This window comes from Orycteropus afer, unplaced genomic scaffold (genome assembly GCF_000298275.1).
Source record: "Orycteropus afer afer isolate SDZICR_OR568_19922 unplaced genomic scaffold, OryAfe1.0 scaffold00104, whole genome shotgun sequence".
NCBI lineage: Eukaryota > Metazoa > Chordata > Mammalia > Tubulidentata > Orycteropodidae > Orycteropus > Orycteropus afer.
Genome location: NW_006921691.1, coordinates 3,304,264 through 3,324,290, shown reverse-complemented (window position 1 = coordinate 3,324,290; position 20,027 = coordinate 3,304,264). Strand labels below are relative to the sequence as shown.

Genomic DNA, 20,027 nt, shown 5'->3' with positions numbered 1-20,027 from the left:
ATGTCAAAATGTTAGTAGCATTCATCATTGGGTGATGTGTTTATGAGTCTTTTAGGTTCAAATACAAGATACATTCAGAAGCTAAGAACAGCTAGCTCCCTAAATTAACCTGTGATTACAGCCACGGACCATGGTAGGAGGAGATAAAACTGATGAACATCAATCAAGATCGATTGCTACATGTTCACCCTCTTTGCAACACTTCATGTAGACAAGCAACACACCCCTACAGCAGTTCACACTTCCTGGATCAAGGATGATCTTCATCTTGGAGGCTTAGTCGCACATGGTAACTGGTCATGTTGCTTTGACTGACTGGTACTATTTCAAATGTGTTGTGCAGTTTAGATGTAATAGTTAATGGATTTGGACAGATATACAAAAATGTAACACGATAGTTTTGTGTTAATACAAACAGTGATAAAAGTGAATTACTCTCTTTATAGCACTGTTCTGAGACTCCAGTGAGACATGCATACATATAGTAAGTCTCCAAAAAAAAAAATCCAAACTCACTGCCATCAGTTAATTCCAACTCATGCTGTTGTTGTTGTTATGTGCCGTTGAGTCAGCCCTGACTCATAGTGACCCCTCCTTGGGTTTCCGAGGCAGTATCACTACGGAAGTAGGATTGCCCAACCTTCCTTCCGAGGAGTGGCTGGTGGGTTTGAACCGCCAGCCTTCTGGTTAGCAGTAAAGTGCCTTAGCCACTATGCTACCAGAGCTCCCAACTCATAGAGACCCCTAATTAGGTTTTCAAGACTGTAAATATCTTTATGGAAACAGACTGCCTCACCTTTCTTCCAGGGAGTGGCTGGTGGGTTCAAATCACTGACCTTTCAGTTAGCAGCCAAATGCCTTATCCATTATGCTACCAGAGCTACTTATAGGAAATACTCAGTGATTATTATTGAACAGAAAATCCCACTGTTTCTGGGTAAAAACTGTCTTTGAATTTCCCACCTTCAGTTTTGAGAAGGTTGCTTCTGACAACTAAATGTGAAGTGTAAAGTTGTTGGCATATTCTCCACTAAAAAATTATGTATTAAGAGTCAATGCATTGACAGCACTTTAAAACCCTTGTAATAGTGTTCCTGTAAAATCCAAATGCATAAAGACTAATAGTAGGCCTAATCTTTCTTGCCATTTATTCTTCCCTAAATTAAAACACATGAGAACTTGTTTTATGAGGTAAAGAGAAAGATATGTATCTTCTGTCTGAAACAAATCAAGCTATGTCTTAAGACTGTAAACAAGCATAATTAATATAAAATAAATACAATCTCCAACTATAAGTTAACAGTCCACTGACATTCATTACTTTTGTTAGGAGACCACTGAAGAATGATAATAGATGGACAATCTCAAAAATTATCTGGCCCTATAATTTCATCCACTCCTAAATATTCTTCTAACCCCTAGTATAATTACAGAAAGTGAAAAAGGAGGTAATTCTCATTGTTTACAACAAATATGGAGTGAAAATTGGTGTGGTTGGCAATACCTAAAAATATAAAATGTTTAACCAACATACTTGATTCAGTGGTACCACTTCTGAGAATGAATCCTATAGAAACAGTCTCATAAATGTATAAAAAGCACATAGAAAAGGATTCTCATTGAAATTATAAGCTATTTTTTTTAACAGGAGAAATAATTTTATGTTCATCCAATGGATTACCATATATATAATCACTAAAATATGGTCCATCCATCCACACTCCTTGACAAGATTCTCAATATGTACTAAGATTAAAAAAATAAAAATAGCAAAGTTGCACAAAAACATATTGTGTGATCCTAGTTAGAAAACATAAATTTTAAGCAGCTGTCAACATAAGAAAAAGATTTATAGTAACATTCAAACTATTTGCCTACGTTAGGATTTTCAGTCAGGGCAATGGTTTTTAACCTGAGTTGATTTTGCCAGCCTCCCCCACGCCAGGCATATGGTAGTATCTGGAAACATTTCTGGTTGTCAGAACAGAAGGTGTGAATGCTACTAGGTATAGGCCAGGGATGCAGAGTAACATCCTGCAAGGCAAAGGACAGCCCAACAGTAACAAATTATCTGGTCCAAAATGTCAATAGTGCAAAGGTTGAGAAACTAGTTTAGAGGAATACAGATCTACTTAAATAATAAGGAGCTCTGGTGATATAGTAGTTAAGGCATTTAGCTGCTAATCCGAAGGTCAGTGGTTCAAACCTACTAGCTACTCCACGGGAGAAAGATAAGGCAATCAATCTACTTCTGTGAAGATTTATAGCCTTGGAAACCCAAGAGAGGTTGCTATGAGTTAGAACTGACTTCATGGCAGTGGGTTTAGTTTTGGTTTAAAAAAATAATATAGTACTTAATGCTATCATGATGATGATGTTAGCTGCCATCAAATAAACCCTGAGTGACAGCATTTTTATGCATAACAAAACGATGGTGAGTGAGTCTTGTACCATCTCCACCATCAACTGCAGATCGGACCATTGTGATCCATAGCGTTTTCAACGGCTAATTTTCAGAACATACTTAATTTCTACATTCTATCTTCTTCTCCCTTCCTCTTGGCAGAGCTGCTTTTCTTCAGAAGCACCCTATTTCTTTTCAAACTCCATTCCACTGCATTTATGGGGCTGTCTCTCCTTATTTTAAATGGGAACGGCTGGCACACACTCATTCTTTTTATCAGTGTCAAGATTTTGTAGAGCCTTGGGGTGGGTGCATGAGAATAACCTAGGGAGTCCTCTTTCACAAATTACAAATGCCTCGCCTATTCCATTTAAAATCAGAGTAAATAATGGTAGCGCTTAATATCAGAATGTTTGGGGAGGATGTAACAGAAGCTATTCTTTATAAGCGACAGAGATAAATTGGGCACTTTTCTTGGTTAACACAAGTCAAACCCACAACGAAAACAAAATATAAAAAACTAAAAGTGTCTTTATGAAAGGGTTTGACTCACTACGTAGGTTCTTCCTTGACTTCTATCTAACCAACCTGTTAAGATTAACAGATGTCTTCTGGGTCCTTGTAAAACATAACTGCTTTACGTTTTAAGCTCATGGTACACTACATGCTGCCCATTAGTAGGCTACTCTATAGTACACCAAGGAGCTCTGGTAGTGTAGTGCCTAAGGGACTTGACTGCTAACCAGAAGACTGGCAGTTCAAACCCACCAGCCACTCCTTGGAAGGAAAGTTGGGCAATCTACTTCCATAGTGATACTGCCTTGGAAACACAAGGAGGGGTTGCTATGAATTGGGTCCGACTTGACGGCACATAACAACATTATAGTACACCTGCCTATTTCTTCTACTACCAGTTAATGTGTGCTGTGTTGCTCTCAAACACCAGTAGTATTTATACCAGTAGTTATTATAATTGACCATTTTGATTCATTATTACATGAAATGATAAAAAAGAAAGCAGTTTCCATTGAAAACAAGCTCTAAAAAAACTCAAAAATTGCCACTGAATAAAGTGTCCAAAAAAAGAAAAACCCACCAAACTCGCTGCTGTCGAGTCAACTTTTCTGACTCCCCTCCTTGGGTTTCTGAGGCAGTATCTCTATGGAAGTAGACTGCTCAACCTTCCTGCTGAGGAGGGCTGGTGAGTTTGAACTGCCAGCCTTCTGGTTAGCAGTCAAATGCCTTAGGCACTACACCACTGGAGCTCCCTGAATAAGGTGTACATCAGCTATTAAAAACCAGGGGGAAATAAACACAGAATCTTGTACTTCACTATACTTTATTTCCATGTAAAAGAAACTGAGTGTTATAACTGATGCAATACAAAAAGCAGACAATAAGGAACTCTATAATCTGTACTCAAAGACTATGATCCTAAATTATTAAAATGCTTAAGGTACTTATCACATGATGCTCTATTTTAACCAACTTTCATTTAGACCTTTGTTCCAATGGATAATGGAGCTCTGGTGGTATAGTGGTTAAAGCATTCAGCTGCTAACCAAAAGGTTGGGCCATTTGAACCTACCAGCTGCTCTGCCAAAGAAAGAGGTGTCTGCTTCCATAAGGATTTAAAGCCTAAGAAACCCTATGGAGCAGTTCTACTGTCCTAAAGGGCCACTATGAGTACCAACTGACTTGCTGGCAGTGGGTTTTTTTCCTCCTCGGATAAGTGAGCTTTTACTATATAATTGTCCGCCACTTATATGTCACTTCTTTGTACTGTGGCAGCTTCCATGTTGTTATGACGTTAGAAGCTATGCTACTGTACTGCAAACTCCAGCAAACTCCAGAAAGACCTGGTGATCTACTTCTGAAAACCAGCCAACGAAAACTTATGGATCACAACCGAATTTTATCTAATACTGGATAGTAAACCCCCTAGAAAGTACTCAAAATATACACTGGACACAATAATGGACTTGAGCATACCAACAATTGTGTAAATGGCACAGGACTGGGCAAATATTTCATTCTGTTATACATGAGTCACCATGAATCCAAGCAGACTCAAGGGTGGTCAACAAGACTATAATTATAACCTTATTTCAAAAGCATTCAAATGGCAAAATATTTATTCCCATCACCATTCAACATGAAATCAGTAATAGAAATTCCAAACGGGTTCTGTCATAACCCAGTTACAAGAGAGTAAGTAAAACTGTTACAGTAACTTACCTACAGTGGCTCTAATCAGAGGAGAGGCATCACCAATATTATTCAAACATTCACTTTTAATAAAGTCTGTTACACCGTTTGGGAAGTTCTGAAAATGTGCTTTCACATTATTCTTCAAGATGAGACCACTTAATGATCTTGTGGGTTCATCTGTAATAAAACAACACTACTGAGTTTTAAAGTAGTTTTCATTTCAAACCAAGAACTGTAACTTAAAAAAAAAATTATATTAAAAAACTGATTGCAACATTCTAATAATGTTGCAATATTGGCCATCACAGAATACAGCTTAAGACATTTTATGTTACCATCTAAACACTCCTTTCCAATTTAATGTGTAACTCTTCCCAGTGAGTAAACAAAAATGAAACAAAGCACACTTGCTTCTCACTTTAAATTCTCTTTAATTGGCATGAAACAAAGTAATATCCAAATATTTAACTTTCTCCAATAATAAGCTTTTGTTTTGTCTTATTCATTGTTGCTGTTAGGTGTCATCGAGTCATCTTCAACTCACAGCAACCTTACGTACAACAGAACAAAACACTGCCCAGTCCTGTGCCAGCCTTACGATCTGTTATACCCAAGCCTACCGTTACAGCCACTGTGTCAATCCATCTTGTTGTGGGTCTTCCCCTTTTTTGTTGGCCCTCCACTTTACTAAGTATGATATCCTTTTCCAGAGAATGGTTTCTTCTGACAACATAACCAAAGTAGGTCTGGCCATTCTTGCTTCCAAGAAGCATTCCAGCTGCACTCCTTCCAGGACAGATTTGTTAGTCCTTTTAGCAGCCCATGGTACTCTGAGCATTCCTCGCCAACACCACAACTCAAAATTATCAATTCTTCTTTGGTCTTCCTTAGTCATTGTCCAGCTCTCACATGCACATGAAACAACTGAAAATACCATGGCTTGGGTTAGGTGCACCTTAGTCTTCAAGGAGACATCTTTGCTCTTCAGCTATACATCATCTGATGTCTTGACCTCTGCTTTCATGGTTGTTGATTGTAGAACCAAGTAATATGAAGTCCTTAACTTCAATCTTTTCTCCATCTATTGTGATGCAGCTTATTGGTCTAGTTGTAGGCATTTTTGTTTTCTTTATATTGAGGTGTAATCTATCCTACAGACTGTAGTCTTCAATCTTCATCAGAAGTGCTTCAAGTCATCCTTCGCTTTCAGCAAGCTAAATCATGTTGTCTGCGTATCACAAGCTGTTAATGAGTCTTCAACACTGATGCCTCGTTCCTCTTCATATAGCCCAGCTTCTCAGATTATTTGCTCAGCATACAGATTGAATAAGTATGGTGAAGGGATACAACCCTGATGTACTTACTCCCTTCCCGATTTTACACCATGTAGTATCCCTTTGTTCTGTCCAAACAGCCTCCTGGTCTATGTAGAGGTTCCTCATGAGTATAATTAACTGTTCTGGAATTCCCATTCTTTTCCACATTATCCATAATTTGTTATTATCCACACAATCGAATGCTTTTGCACAGTCAATAAAACACAAGTAAACATCCTCCTGGTATTTTCTGCCTTCATCCATTTGACACCAGCAATGATATCCTTCATTCCATGTCCTCTTCCAAATCCAGCTTGCATTTCTGGAAGCTCTGTCAATATACTGCTGCAACCTTTTTTGAATTATCTTCAGTAAGATTTTACTTGCGTGTGGTATTAATGATATTGTTTAACCATTTAGACATTCTGTGGGATCATTATTCTTATTCACAGCCATGTAATTACATATTAAATGGCTTGTATATTTGTTTACAAAGAATACAGTATACTGTTTTTACAATAAAGATCACAACATGAAGAGTTTTAGTAATCTACAATAGGACGAAAAACCATTTAAAATATATACCCTGTGTGCAAAATCCAGTTTTAAAAAGCACTAAGTAATCATCTCCCTTTTTAAAAAACGTAAAACTTCACTGGGCGTTAATGTGCTCACCTATACAGTGAGAGAATCAATATCAACTGATCTGAGTCTCCTGCAGATCTAAAATTTTATTCCATCATTCAGTGTATAAAAATTCAAATGAAAAACAGTGAATGAGATGACCAAATAAGCATTTTCATTTTAAGATGTTCAGTATGTTCCTTCTCTAATATGGACAGCCAAAAGGCTACAATTTCTTTTTTTAAATGGTAACTTAAATACAGCAAACATGTATGCCCATTTTCCTGGGCAAAAAATAAATAGGTAAGTGCAAGAGGAATTATCATGTGTTATAAAAATGTAAAGCTCTTATTATGTCCTTTGAGAAACTATGCTCACATGAACAGGGAAAAAAAAAAATACATTTTAGGATTAAGAAAGCTCAAATTAACATGTTATGATTTTTGTAATTAATAGGTCTCTGTGGAGGCAGTTACACCAAATATCTTTTGCTGTTATCTGAATTACAAGTTTATTTTAGCACTTCTAACATATATTTAAACTCTAAGAAGCCTGATAAAAGTATAATATTGTAACAATCTTAAAATTTGGAAATTTAGGGTAGAAACAGAACAGAGGATAGCTTAGTAAAAACAGAATTTTAAAATTTTCAAGTGAAGCAATTACAACTTAGAAATAGTAATTCACTAAATATTGCTGTGCTTTAAAAAACAAATAGTCCTGATTAGTGATTACAAACCATTGTGTTGAGGAAAAAAAGAAAATTTCTCTATTAGCAAACAATTTATCATAAATACACATACCAAGCTAGGAATACTAACTGCAAAATTAAAAGATATACAGAAGGAACTTCTAGTTTCTTAAAACCTGAAGTTTTAAATTTCCTGAATCACAAATTTAAACTCCCTAAATTAACAATTATGTGACAACAATTAAAAACGAATCACTATACTGTGTAAAGATTCTCAGAAGCTGAATAAATACAAGATCTATCAGTGAGATTTCTACAGATTAAGACCATTAAATCGACAGATTATACAGCTGAAACCTTAGAGATGATCTGGTAGTCTAACGGGCATTTTATAGTAGAATGAAGCAAGAGAAGTTAAATGACTTAGTGTCAAAATAGAATCTAAAACTTATTTCCCGACTCTAAATGCAATGTTTTTACTAAGTGCACTGACACTTCTGAAGTACTGATCATTAAACAGGGCACAGTACTTTCATTTAGAGGCCAGTCAGTAGCTCAATAAATACTTGAGTGCCTTCTATGTGTCTGACAATGTTCCAGGAAAGGAATACTCAACACTCAAATAATGCTATGAAGAACATTCCTCACTACAATGTAAGCTCCTTGAGGGCAGAGACTCTTAGTTAATAGTTTTAAGTTTTTAAAAAGTTACAAAAGAAAGAGAATGTTTCCATTTTTTGATTAAGAAAATTTCAAAATAATACACAGATATACAGTTTAAGAGATTAACAATAATTATCTCTTGGTGACAGAATTAGAAGTGAGTTTTCTTTTTGCTTGTATGCATGCTCAATTTTTTTTTTTAACAATAAGCACACATGTAGCTTTAGTAATGTGAAAAAGACTTACGACAGATACTAAAAACAAGTTTATTACTTATATACTGTTAATTATTAAACTATGCCTCACAATCTGTGTATTAAAAGAAATCAATCTGACATTCATATAGAAGGCTTGAAGAAAAACACCAATACAGAATTTGTAACACTTTTCATTTGCAAAGAATGAGGGAATTTATTACATAAACACCTAATTAACAAGTGGCTGCTTATTAAACATCTAAATGCCTAGGGTAGTAGTAACTCTAAGACTCTGCCCATCTGACAGCTATAAAGCATGTGGTTACTACAAAATGGAATCTTTTGAAATGAATTCTCAGTATACCGTATTTGTTTTCATATTAACATGTCCATGCAAAGAACATGCACACATATATAATGTGCACAGGAAACTAACAGAGGTGGGGGTTGAGCAGTCTGCACAAAATAGAACTGTATAACATGTACATTATTTACACAAAGAACAGCATTTTAATAGATTTTTTAAACATTTATAAATATTTATCAGTAACATAAACCCACTTACCTTCAGATTTCAATTTTGTAAGAACAAAAATCAAGTAGTTGTTAAAATCTGGATATTGATTGAGCTGTTCCAGTTTCTAGAACAAACAGTAGTTAAGGAAACTTCTTAGTGTATTCTAAGGAAGCAAGCAAGCAAGCAGTTTTATACTAAAATCAAGAAGCTCTTGGTGATATTTTTAACCTTTCATCTTTACTAAGAATAAGGTTAGCTTACTAAACCTATCAATACACTATTCCAAGAACACATTAATGACCAATAAACTTCTTAGCTGCTTTATGACTGAAATATTGGAATTATATTCATACAAGTATGTTAATTATAGTCAATACAATCCAGTTCCAGCTTCTGCACAACTTTCAAAATGGAATTCTTTATGATTTATTGGCACTTTAAAACATTCTGAGCAGAAAGTTATTTAAGCATAAACAACAAAAATTATTCCAAAAACAAGACTTTCAGAACTAAAAATAGATTTATTTTAAAATTAAAAAGCAGTAACAAACTTTCATTAAACTCATTTGTTCTTTAGAGGCCAAAAAGTTAAGATGTCCACATACCCAAACACGTTACAAAGAGCCACCATTACGAGCTTACTGCATTAAAACAGTTCTACAACTGTTTTTCTCCAAGATCTAACATTTCCAGTGATACAACTTTGCAGGTGTTTCACTGCTGTTAGCAGGCACCAGTGACTTAATGTTCCATTCTATCTTTCTTTCACTCCTTAGTTTTCCAACTCCTAATATACTTGTCAATGGCATGTAACAGAAACATTCAAATATTTTTACTCAAGAATCTAAATCTCTGATTAAAGCCATGATAAACACTCTAGGTACACATATTAGTATGTAAATTAACTAGTAAAATACATTCTCTAATATAATTCAAAGGAGTAACTACTTTCTCTGGCCAGAAAAACCCACACAAGTGATTTCTTGTTTTAGTGAATGGCTAAGATTAACAGCATGCTACCATGTTACTAAATTTTTCCTAAGTATTTCCTGACAAGGTTTACTTTCTTACAATTTGAACTATCTATCCATCCTATTAATTAATGGCCTTTCTAAAGTGCTCAAGCCAGGAGAGTCAGGAATAGGAGGTGGATACAGAGCATGTATGTAGCTAGTTGCCTCCACAAACAACTAACTGCCTCCTTTGCCATGAGACCAGAACTGAATGGCACGCAGCTACCCTTACTGTACATTTTGATCAAAGATTCCATAGAGAATCCTTATCAAAAAGGGGAAAACAGAATTTCAAATTGTGACTTTAGACTTTTGGGAGCCATGGAGGCTGGATGAACCCCTGAAACTATTACCCTAAAATAGTCTTTAAACCAAAAATATCCCCCGAAATCATCTTAAAACCGCTCTACAGTTTCACTTAACTAGTAAAAATAAAACATCTGCCTTGAGCATTTTGCTCTTTTAAGAGCTGTCTAAAACCAAAAAAACTGAACTCACTGTCCTTGAGTCAATTTGATTCATAGCAGCCCCTCCTTGGGTTTCCAAGGCGGTATCTTTATGAAGTAGATTGTCCAACCTTCCTTCCAAGGAGTGGCTGGTGGGTTTGAACCGTCAGCCTTCTAGTTAGCAGTCAAATGTCTTAGGCACTGTCTAGATAGGATCAAACTGACAACATCAACTCAAAAGATTAGAAAGGAACCTTTGGGGGCACTGAGTTTATGTTAATGAGGGAGGAACAACTCAGAAAAGGAGGGTGAGAATGGATGACAACTCAATACAATTAATGCCACTAAATAGTACATGTAGAAATACTTAATTGGTATATGTTTTGCTGTGTATATTCTCAGTAACAACAAAATAAATAAAATTTAAGAGGAAAAAAAAGTGGTCTGTGGACTACAACTTCAGCACAAACTGTTAGGTATGAGATGAGTACGGAGATTAACAGTAAACATTTAGAAACATTTACAGCAATTTGCAATAGTAATTTAATGCATGTCCAATTTAATTATTAAAAATAAGGCTTATATTCTGTTAAAAAAAAAGTGTTCAAGTCTATATAAAAATACATTCTTTCCTAAGAAGACACCAAAGAAGGTGGTCATCATAAGATACTTTGAAAACAGAAAGCATTTCATATTTTTAATTAAGTAATGTTCCCCTCTATCGGTAACAGAAATTTAATCTGTTCCTCACTCAGGTCATACTATTCTCTAGGCACACAAAATAAACTGCAAAATTAACTGGTAGCCCAAGCACAGTACTAGGTATAAAAATGTTACTTAAAATTGCTCACTACTGACAGTATTCAAACGAAATGTCTTTTTTAAAAAAAAAAAACAAAAAACCTACCAAACCAACAACTAAATCATTATCCCTTCGATTTAAAAATGGGCACGATAGTAACTAAGAAGCTAAGTACCTGCCCATCTATTGACCACTTTTAAATTACAGCGATGCATTTCTCAGAAACTTATCTGAGCTTCTCACGTAATCGCATATAACCTCACTTTCATAGTATTTTAAACAAACCCATTAACACTAATAAAAGTCTAACTTAAATTCCACGTTAAGTAAACTTGCTGCTTATTAACAATAAAATCAAGGGACTTTTCTGCAAACACACTTTTTTTTTTAAAGAATTTTAACATTAAGGCAAAATACTGTGAGTATTTACGACATGTTGAGTGAATTTGTTTCCTTTTCTGGATCCAATAAGCAAAAGGCTCTCCATTTGCCCAGTTTAGGATACCGCAGAAAACACGTATCACAGGCGCTTTTGCTTAACTTTTTCTGTCTCTAAAACCATAGCAATAAGACTGCTAAACCAGCAAACGAGGTGTAATTGAGCAGTCAGTCTTGAGCCAAATCTTTAAAAAGAAAACATCACTGGGAGCCAGAGAGCTTGCAACAGGTGTTAACATCAGTATTCTCGGGGTGAGGCCTTAACAGAAACCCTTTTGCGAACTCTAGGTCTTCAGCCCGTTTAGGGTACGGATTAGCGGGAAATTAAAAACAAAAACAAACAAACAAAAAAACACCAGGCCCAACAGGGCAGCAGTTCAAACCCCGCGCCAGCTCCACCCCACTTCTGGCCAGCCGGCTGGCGAGCTGCGACGCGCACAAAGCGCCCTCCACTGGGCCTCTAGCTCGGCCCAAAGTCCCCACACCTCACCGGGCGCATTGTGTGGGCCCGGGGCGTCAAGAGCTCGGCCAGTACCGAGGCCGCTGCCGATAGCTCCGCTCTCCACAGTTTCGGCAGGTCAGTGGCAAGCGGGGACGTGGTGGCCCAGCTCGCGCACATGTCGCGATCGCGGGCGGGGACCGGAGCACCCGCCCCCCCACAAGCCGGAAGCCGGAATCCTCTGCGGCGCGAGCCCCACGCGGCTGCGCCCCCAGCCCGGGCACGAAGGCCGCGTGCGCCAGAAGTCTGGCAGCGGCGGCGGGCGGCCGGGCCTCTATCCGCGGACGGGAGGGAGGGGGAGCCGAGAGCGGGAGGGGGGAGGGGCAGCGGGGCCACCCGGCCGCTGAGAGCGGGCCCGCCGCGCGGGGTGAGCTGCGCGGGCGGCGGCGAGGCCTCGTAAAGGATACTTGTTGCACGGTTCTCTGGATGGTGGTGTCTGGGGACTGGGACTCCTTCAGCAGCTGCAGGATTTGCTGAAGCCCTTGCTCGTCAGGTTTCCACTCATACTCCATCTTGGTTTGCTGCAAATAAAGCCAGACACAGGAAGAGACGGAGCAAATGTTACTCCCGGTGCACAGGCCCGAGGGCTTCCCGCGCCAAGCAACCCCCTTCTCCCAGCTACGATGACCCTTGCCTTCCCCAGACGCCTCGGACCTGCCTGGGGTGCCCCGAAGGAAGTCTCGGACGGTGAAACCCAGCAGAACTACTCCCAGCAGCTCGGCCGCCAACGTCTGCAGCTGCTGCCGCGGCCGCCGAGCGCAAGGAGCCGACCAGACTGAGTCACCGCGAATTTGCAATCTGGCCCCCAAGATCCGCTCGCGGGAGCCCCCTGGGTCCTAGTGCCACGCATTTTCCTCTAGCCCAACCCAACTCTATCTAGTTCCATCCACAAGCTTTCTACAGTTAATGGCTAATCAAAAGTCCTCAAGTCCTCATCAAAACCGCAGCGAAACACCTGAAGAGATCTGGTTTAGGTTATTAGTTATTTTAAGTAAACGAGGTGAAATGAGAATGATTGAAATCGGGGAAAAAGGCTGACAACTCCTCCAACAGCTCAACGATAATTAGCGAGAAACAGTAAGATGTGTATATTTCAGTTCGATATATGAAGCACTAAATATTAATATTTAGTCCAAGATATTAATGATACATTGTAATCACAAGCCACATCTCAAAATATTAAATGCAACACTGGCAGAATTGGCTGGAAAAAAAAATGCATTCTTTTATAAACTTTTAACTTTTTATGGTTTAAGTGAAATTCCATCATGAAATAACTCCATTCCACGACTATGGGCTTTGGGCTGAAGTACAGACAAGAAAAATAATGTAACTTTACAAATAAGTAGTGTTTAATTTTATTAAAGTGTTTTCACATACATTTTCTCACTCTCACTACAACCTGGTGAAATACTGTTTGCCCTCATGTGGCAACTAATACACAAAAAGATCTGAGGAAATGACCAGTTAATTACTGAAGACTGGGACAAGAATATAGGTTTCCTAAGCTATTACCGGGAGCTCTGGTAGCATGGTGGCTAAGACACTTGACTACTAACCAGAAGGCTAGCGGTTCAAACCCACCAGCCACTCCTAGGAAGGATGGTTAGGCAATCTACTTCTGTAGTGATACGGCCCTGGAAACCCAAGGAGGGGTCGCTCTGAGTAAGTCAGACTTGATGGCACATAACAACAACAATTCCACTTCCTTACTTCATTCCTCTACTGTTTAACATCCTGCAATCTGGCTTTGTTCACCACCTTCTATTGGCTTCCTAGACAACCCAACACAGCAAACTTGTTAGTTGAAACAGACGAAGATACTCATCATTTGCACACAATACCTATAAATATTGCACTGTTTTTATACTAGTCTTCAGCCCATGTGTTTATATATACATTATATTCTATAACAATGGGATTATCTTCTTCATTGCGTAAATTCATGTATCATTAAATATGCAACAGGTTTACAGGTATGACTTGCTTAACTGCTTTTGGAAAGTAAACTGATAATAACTGTTAAAATTTTTTACATACACATACTTTTTAGCCTAATAATCACACTGGGTTGCCACTACCTTGTAGAACACTGGTGGTTGTTTATTGCTTTGTTGTTTGTAGTAGAAGCAACCTGGAAGCTCATCAGGGAATGGAATGGAAGTATTTTTTGAAACATAATGGTATTACATCATATCACTCTGCCATAATTTCTTTTTAAAATGTCTTTTATGGATATATATAAAAAAAGTGTTCAAATCATAAGCATACAACTAGATACTTACAAAGTGAACACAACACGCCTGTGTACTCAACACTTGGCTCAAGAGCATTACCAGTACCCAGAGGTCTCTTTTGGGCCCGCTCCTAGTCATCACCCTTCCCAAAGGTAATCTCTATTTTAATTTCTACTGTATTTCTCTCCCTCTCTCTTTTCTTTTTGCTTCAAAGCTTTTTTTTTTTTTTTTAATTACAAAACCATATTATTAAAACAAAGCAAACACCATGGTTGTACAAGGAACGTTAAATCAGTGCTACCTCCAAAACTTACCTCTCAAAGAGAAACAGTTTTCTTTTGATGGGAGTCCTCTATACCCTTCTCTATTCTCAAACATAGTTTTTCTTTAAAAAAAGAAAATCATACTACACTACACTGCAGTACACTACATATTATATTACCTTGACTCTACAACTTTTTATACATAGCATGTTGTTGTTATGTGCCGTCAAATCGGACCCGACTCATAGCGACCCCCTTTGGGTTTCCAAGGCAGAAGTAGACTGCCCAACCTTCCTTCTGAGGAGTGGCTGGTGAGTGTGAACCGCCAGCCTTCTGGTTAGCAGTCAAGTGCCTTAGGCACTATGCTACCAGAGCTCCCAATAGCTAATACATTAAATTTAGCTCACATTTTAATGGATGCACATTGGTCTTTAGAACTGGATAGTGCATTATTTGTTCAACCATTCCCTGCTGAGCTTCCAGGTTGCTTCTACTATGAACAACAAAGCAAAAAACAACAACAACCAATGTTCCTACAAGGTGGTGGCAACCCAATGTGATTATTAGGCTAAAAAGTATGTGTATGTAAAAAATTTTAGCAGTTATTATCAATTTACTTTCCCAAAGCAGTTATGCAAGTCATACCTGTAAACTTGTTGATTCCAAGTCATAGCAACCCAGTAGGTCAGTAAACTGCCCCATAGGGTTTCCAAGACTATAATCTTTAGGGAAGCAAATGGGTTCAAATTACTGACCTTTTGTTAGCAGATGAGCGCTTTAACCACTGTGCCACCAGGGCTCCTTATGTAATGTATGCCAACAATGTGTTACTATTATTTCCACCATTCAGAGGTCAATTTTTGTGAATATTAATAGGTGAAAATTTAATTTCCCCTCGTATTAGCTGAGCCTTGCTTATGAGTTAGAGTTGTTACAAGGCAGATCTCACCTGCTGAGGTGACATTCTGATAGCCCTCTTAACTCACTAGCTGCCCTTGTTAACAGAAACTAAAGGCAGGGGCCAATAGCAGTCAAGTCCAAAAGGCATCTTTCACCATCTCATCCATCCTGAGGATGGCTGCAGCATAAGACAGTGCCATGCTTCCTTCTTTATACCTGGGGTATGATAGTTAAAATTGTGTGTCAACTTGGCTGGGCCATGATTCTTAGTAGTTTAGCAGTTATGATGTAGTCATCCCCCATGATGAGATCTGATACTATGTAATCACTTCCATGATGAGATGTGCTTTGAGCAGCCTATCAGTTGAAAGGCAGTTTCCTTAGGAGTATGCCTATTTCTAATACATATATGGCCATCCTGGGAAAATTCTGGCTTTCTGCTGGATCTTGATCCTGCAGCTGGCTCATCATTATCTCTGGTTCCTGGACTTGAACCAGTGGCTTGTCATACTGCCTGCTGATCTTGGGATTATTGCCTTTGCAGACTATGAGCCAACAATCTGCCATTTTAATTGCCAATCTTACATTCTTCAGTCTCTGAGGCCAACAGACTGCTATACTGCCTGTGATCTTGAGTACAACAGCCCCTGCAGGTGCATGAGTCAGGAGAAGCCTCCAGCTTGATGTGTGACCCACAGACTTGACACTTGCCAGCCTCTACAACTGCATGAGCCATTTCCTTGAAAGAATTTCCCTGTCTCTCTCTTTGTTTCACTGGTTTTGCTTCTCCAAAGAACCCAGCCTTAGATATCTGGTGGCAAGAGTGGTTCTAGAGAAACAAAATTGTAAGCATGACTTTTCTAAATTGGTTCTCAAGTCTGATGAGTTGTAAAGGCACAGATGACTCTGCCACCATTAGTAAAAAGGGCACTGACACTCCACAGCATGAGGTGGCAATATTAATACATAAAATAGTACCACCGATAAATCAAGTATTGGTGAGCAGTTAGGCTCAGGGTGATCACATGTTTGATACTTTTCTGCAATTCTGTCCGTATGAGGAGTAAAAGTGAATTAAGACACCTAACTACAATGGATTCACTTGTTTTTCACTTGTCACAGCTTACTTAGTATTAAGTTTAGTATTAAGAACATTAAATTTGATCAGCCCATAAAGATGGGATAGGGAGAATTTGTTGTTGTTATGTGCCATCGAGTCGTCTCTGACTCGTAGTAACTTTATGTACAACAGAACAAAACACTGTCCGGTCCTGTGCCAACCTAACAATCCCTACTATACCTGAGCCCATCACTGCAGGCACTGTCTCAATCCATCTAATTGAGGGCCTTTCCCTTTTTCGTTGACCCTCCACTTAACCAAGCATGACATCCCTTTCCAGAGAATGGTCCCTTCTGACAACATGACCAAAGGAGGTGGGATGAAGTCTGGCCATTCTCACTTCCAAGGAGCATTTCACCTGCACTTCTTCCAGGATAGATTTGTTAGTTCTTTTAGCAGTCCATGGTACTTCCGCATTCTTCACCAACACCACAACTCAAGAGGATCAACTCTTCTTCGGTCTTCCTTATTCACTCTACAGCTCTCACATGCATATGAGGTGACTGGAAATACCATGGGTTGGGGTAGATGCATCTTAGTCTTCAAGGAGATATCTTTGCTCTTCAGCATTTGTTAAGAGGTCTTTTGCAACAGATTTGCCCAATCCAATACGTCTTTTGATGTCCTGACTGCTGCTTCCACTGCCATTGATTGTAGAACCAAGTAATATGAAGTCCTTGACAACTTCAATCATTTCTCCATCTATCATGATGCTGCTAATTGGTCCTGTTGTGAAGATTTTCATTTTGTTTATATTGAGGTGTAATCGTCACTGCAGACTGTAGTCTTCAGTCTTCATCAGTAAGTGCTCCAAGTCATCCTCACTTTCAGCAAGCAAAGTTGTGTCATCTGCGCATCTCAGGTTGTTAATAAGCCTTCTCTAATCCTGATGCCATATTCTTCTTCATACAGTCTAGCTTCTTGGAATATTTGCTCAGCATACAAATTAAATAAGTATGGTGAAAGGATCAACCCTGATGCACTCCCTTCCTGATTTTAAACCATGCAGTATCCCCTTGTACTGTTCGAATGACAGCCTCCTGCTCTGTGTACAGGTTCCTCATGAACACAATTAAATGCTCTGGAATGCCCATTCTTCTCAATGTTATCCATAATTTGTCATGATCCACACAATCAAATGCCTTTGCATAGTCAATAGAACACAAGTAAACCTCTTTCTAGTATTCTTTGCTTTGAGCCAAGATCCATCTGACATCAGCTATAGTATGCTTCAGTCCATGTCCCTTTCTGAATCCAGCTTGCATTTCTGGAAGCTCTCTGTCAATATACTGCTGCAACCATTTATGAATTATCTTCAGTAAGATTTTACTTGAGTGTAATATCAGTGATATTGTTTGACAATTTCTACATTCTGTGGGATTACCTTTCTTTGGAATGGGTACATATATGGATCTCTTTCAGTCAGTTGGCCAGGTAGCTGTCTTCCAAATCTATTTGCATAGGAAAGTGAGTGCCTCCAGCATCCATTTGTTGAAACATCTCAATGGGTATTCCGTCAATTCCCAGCGCCTTATTTTTTGCCAATTCCTTCAGTGTAGCTTCGACTTCTTCCTTCAATACCATTCGTTCTTAATCATATGCCACCTTCTGAAATGGATGATCATCTACCAATTCTTTTTGGTACAGTGACTCTGTGAATTCTATCCATCTTCTTTTGATGTTTCCTGCATCATTCAACATATTGCCCATGGAATCTTTCAATATCACAATATGAGGATTAAATTTCTCAGTTCTTTCAGCTTGAGGAATGCCGAGCATGTTCTTCCCTTTTGGTTTTCTAACTCCAGGTCTTTGTACATTTCATTATAATAACTTTGTCTTCTCGAGCTGCTCTTTAAAATCTTCTGTTCAGCTCTTTTATCCTGTTGATTCTTCCATTTGCTTTAGCTACTCTCTGTTCAAGGGCAAGTTTCAGAGTCTTCTGACATCCATTTTGGTCTTATCTTCCTTTCCTGTCTTTTTGACCTTCTGCTTTCTTTATGGAAGATGTTCTTGATGTCATCCCACAATTCATCTGGTGTTTTGTCATTGGTGTCAATTTGGTGTCATTTGATGTCAATGCATCAAATCTATTCTTCAGATGGTCTCTAACTTCAGGTGGGATATAATCAAGGTCATATTTTGGCTCTCGTGGACTTGTTTTAATTGTCTTTAGCTTCAACTTGAACTTGCAATTCAATATGAGCAACTGATAGTCTATTCTACAGTCTGCTCCTGGACTTTTTTTTTTTTAAATTGAAATATAATTTATGTACAGTGAAATACACAAAACTAAAGTGACATGGGTCAATGCATTTTTTTTTTGCAGTGTTCCTTCCCCTCCCCTCCCACCCCTGACAACCAACAAACAAATTTTCCCTCCATATATAAACCTTTCCTTGACCCTCCACAACAATTAACTAATACTATATTTGTCCTTCTGTGATTGACTTATTTCACTCAGCATAATGTCCTCCAAGTTCATCCATATTATGCGGCGTTTTGCAGACTCTACATTATTCTTTAGTGGTGCATAGCATTCCAGTATGTGTGTGTACTACAGTTTGATATCCACTCTTCTGCTGATGGGCACGTAGGTTGTTTCCATCTTTTTGCTATTGTAAATAGTGCTGTGATGAACATGAGCGTGCATGTACCTGTTCCTATGCTGGCTCTCACCTCTCTAGGATGTATACCTAGTAATGGGATTGCTGGGTCAAATGGTATCTCCAATTCCAACTTTCTAAGGAATCGTCATATTGTTTTCCACAGTGGCTGTGTCACTTCACAGTCACACAAGCAGTGTATGAGAGTCCCAATCTCTCCACATCCCCACCAGCATTTGTTATTTTCTGTCTCACTGAACCTTGCCATCAGTGCTGGGGTGAGATAGTATATCTCATTGTTGTTTTGATTTACATTTCTCTGATGGCCAATGATCATGAGCATCTTTTCATGTATTAGCTGACCACCTGAATGTCCTCTTTGGTGAAGTGTCTATTCGTGTCTTCTGCCCATTTTTAAATTGGATCGTTAATTCCTTTGGTATTGAGGCATTGGAGTTTTCCATCAATCTTAGAGATAAGTTCCTTGCCAGATATGTAATTATCAGCAAATATGAATTTGTTGCTATCATTTTTGTCATGTGCTTTTTCATTGTGTCAATTTCTTTGTTCCATATATTTTCTATGGTGAGCTTGTTTTGTTTATGAATCATGTTATCACTTCCTTCACTGCTATTGTTTTAATATTTGCTGAATATTTATGCTGGTCCTCTTTTTTATTTTGATATGAAGGTTTATCATTTTTCTTTGAGGTTACCCTGTGATTTATGGTTTTCTTCCCAAGTTTAGAATAGTCTGTTCTATCTTGTAGTTGTCTTGACTTCCCTACCATCTAGAAGTTCTGTGATGACACAGATTTATTTCACTCTTTTTGGTTTGTAGTTGTCCTCATTTGTTGGTTGGTGTGTCTGGTTCCCTGTTTACAATCTTGTAGGGCTTGTTTACTTTGGATACTTCCATAGCTGGGTTGGTTTCTGGGTTATATCATCATCTGCATTAATGGTCAGTTGTTGGCTGTTGTTGCTTCTCTGTCCAAAGGGCTCCCTTTAGCATCTCTTGTAAGGTTGGTCTGGTTTTAATAAATTCCCTTAATTTCTGCTTATCTGGAAATGTTCTAATTTC

The 20,027-nt window shown here is 38.4% G+C and overlaps 1 protein-coding gene across 1 annotated transcript in view; it reads right to left on the bottom strand.

Moving 5' to 3' along the window:
• Positions 1-12,348, bottom strand: part of TNPO1 (transportin 1) — a 72,562-nt gene extending 60,214 nt beyond the window's left edge. The window contains exons 1-3 of the mRNA XM_007943329.2: positions 12,229-12,348; positions 8,672-8,747; positions 4,643-4,792 (exon numbers count right to left, since the gene is read on the bottom strand). Coding sequence (XP_007941520.1) covers positions 4,643-4,792; positions 8,672-8,747; positions 12,229-12,333 — 331 coding nt within the window. The 5' untranslated portion in view covers positions 12,334-12,348. The remainder of the gene's footprint in view (positions 1-4,642; positions 4,793-8,671; positions 8,748-12,228) is intronic.
• Between the last annotated feature and the right edge of the window lie 7,679 nt (positions 12,349-20,027).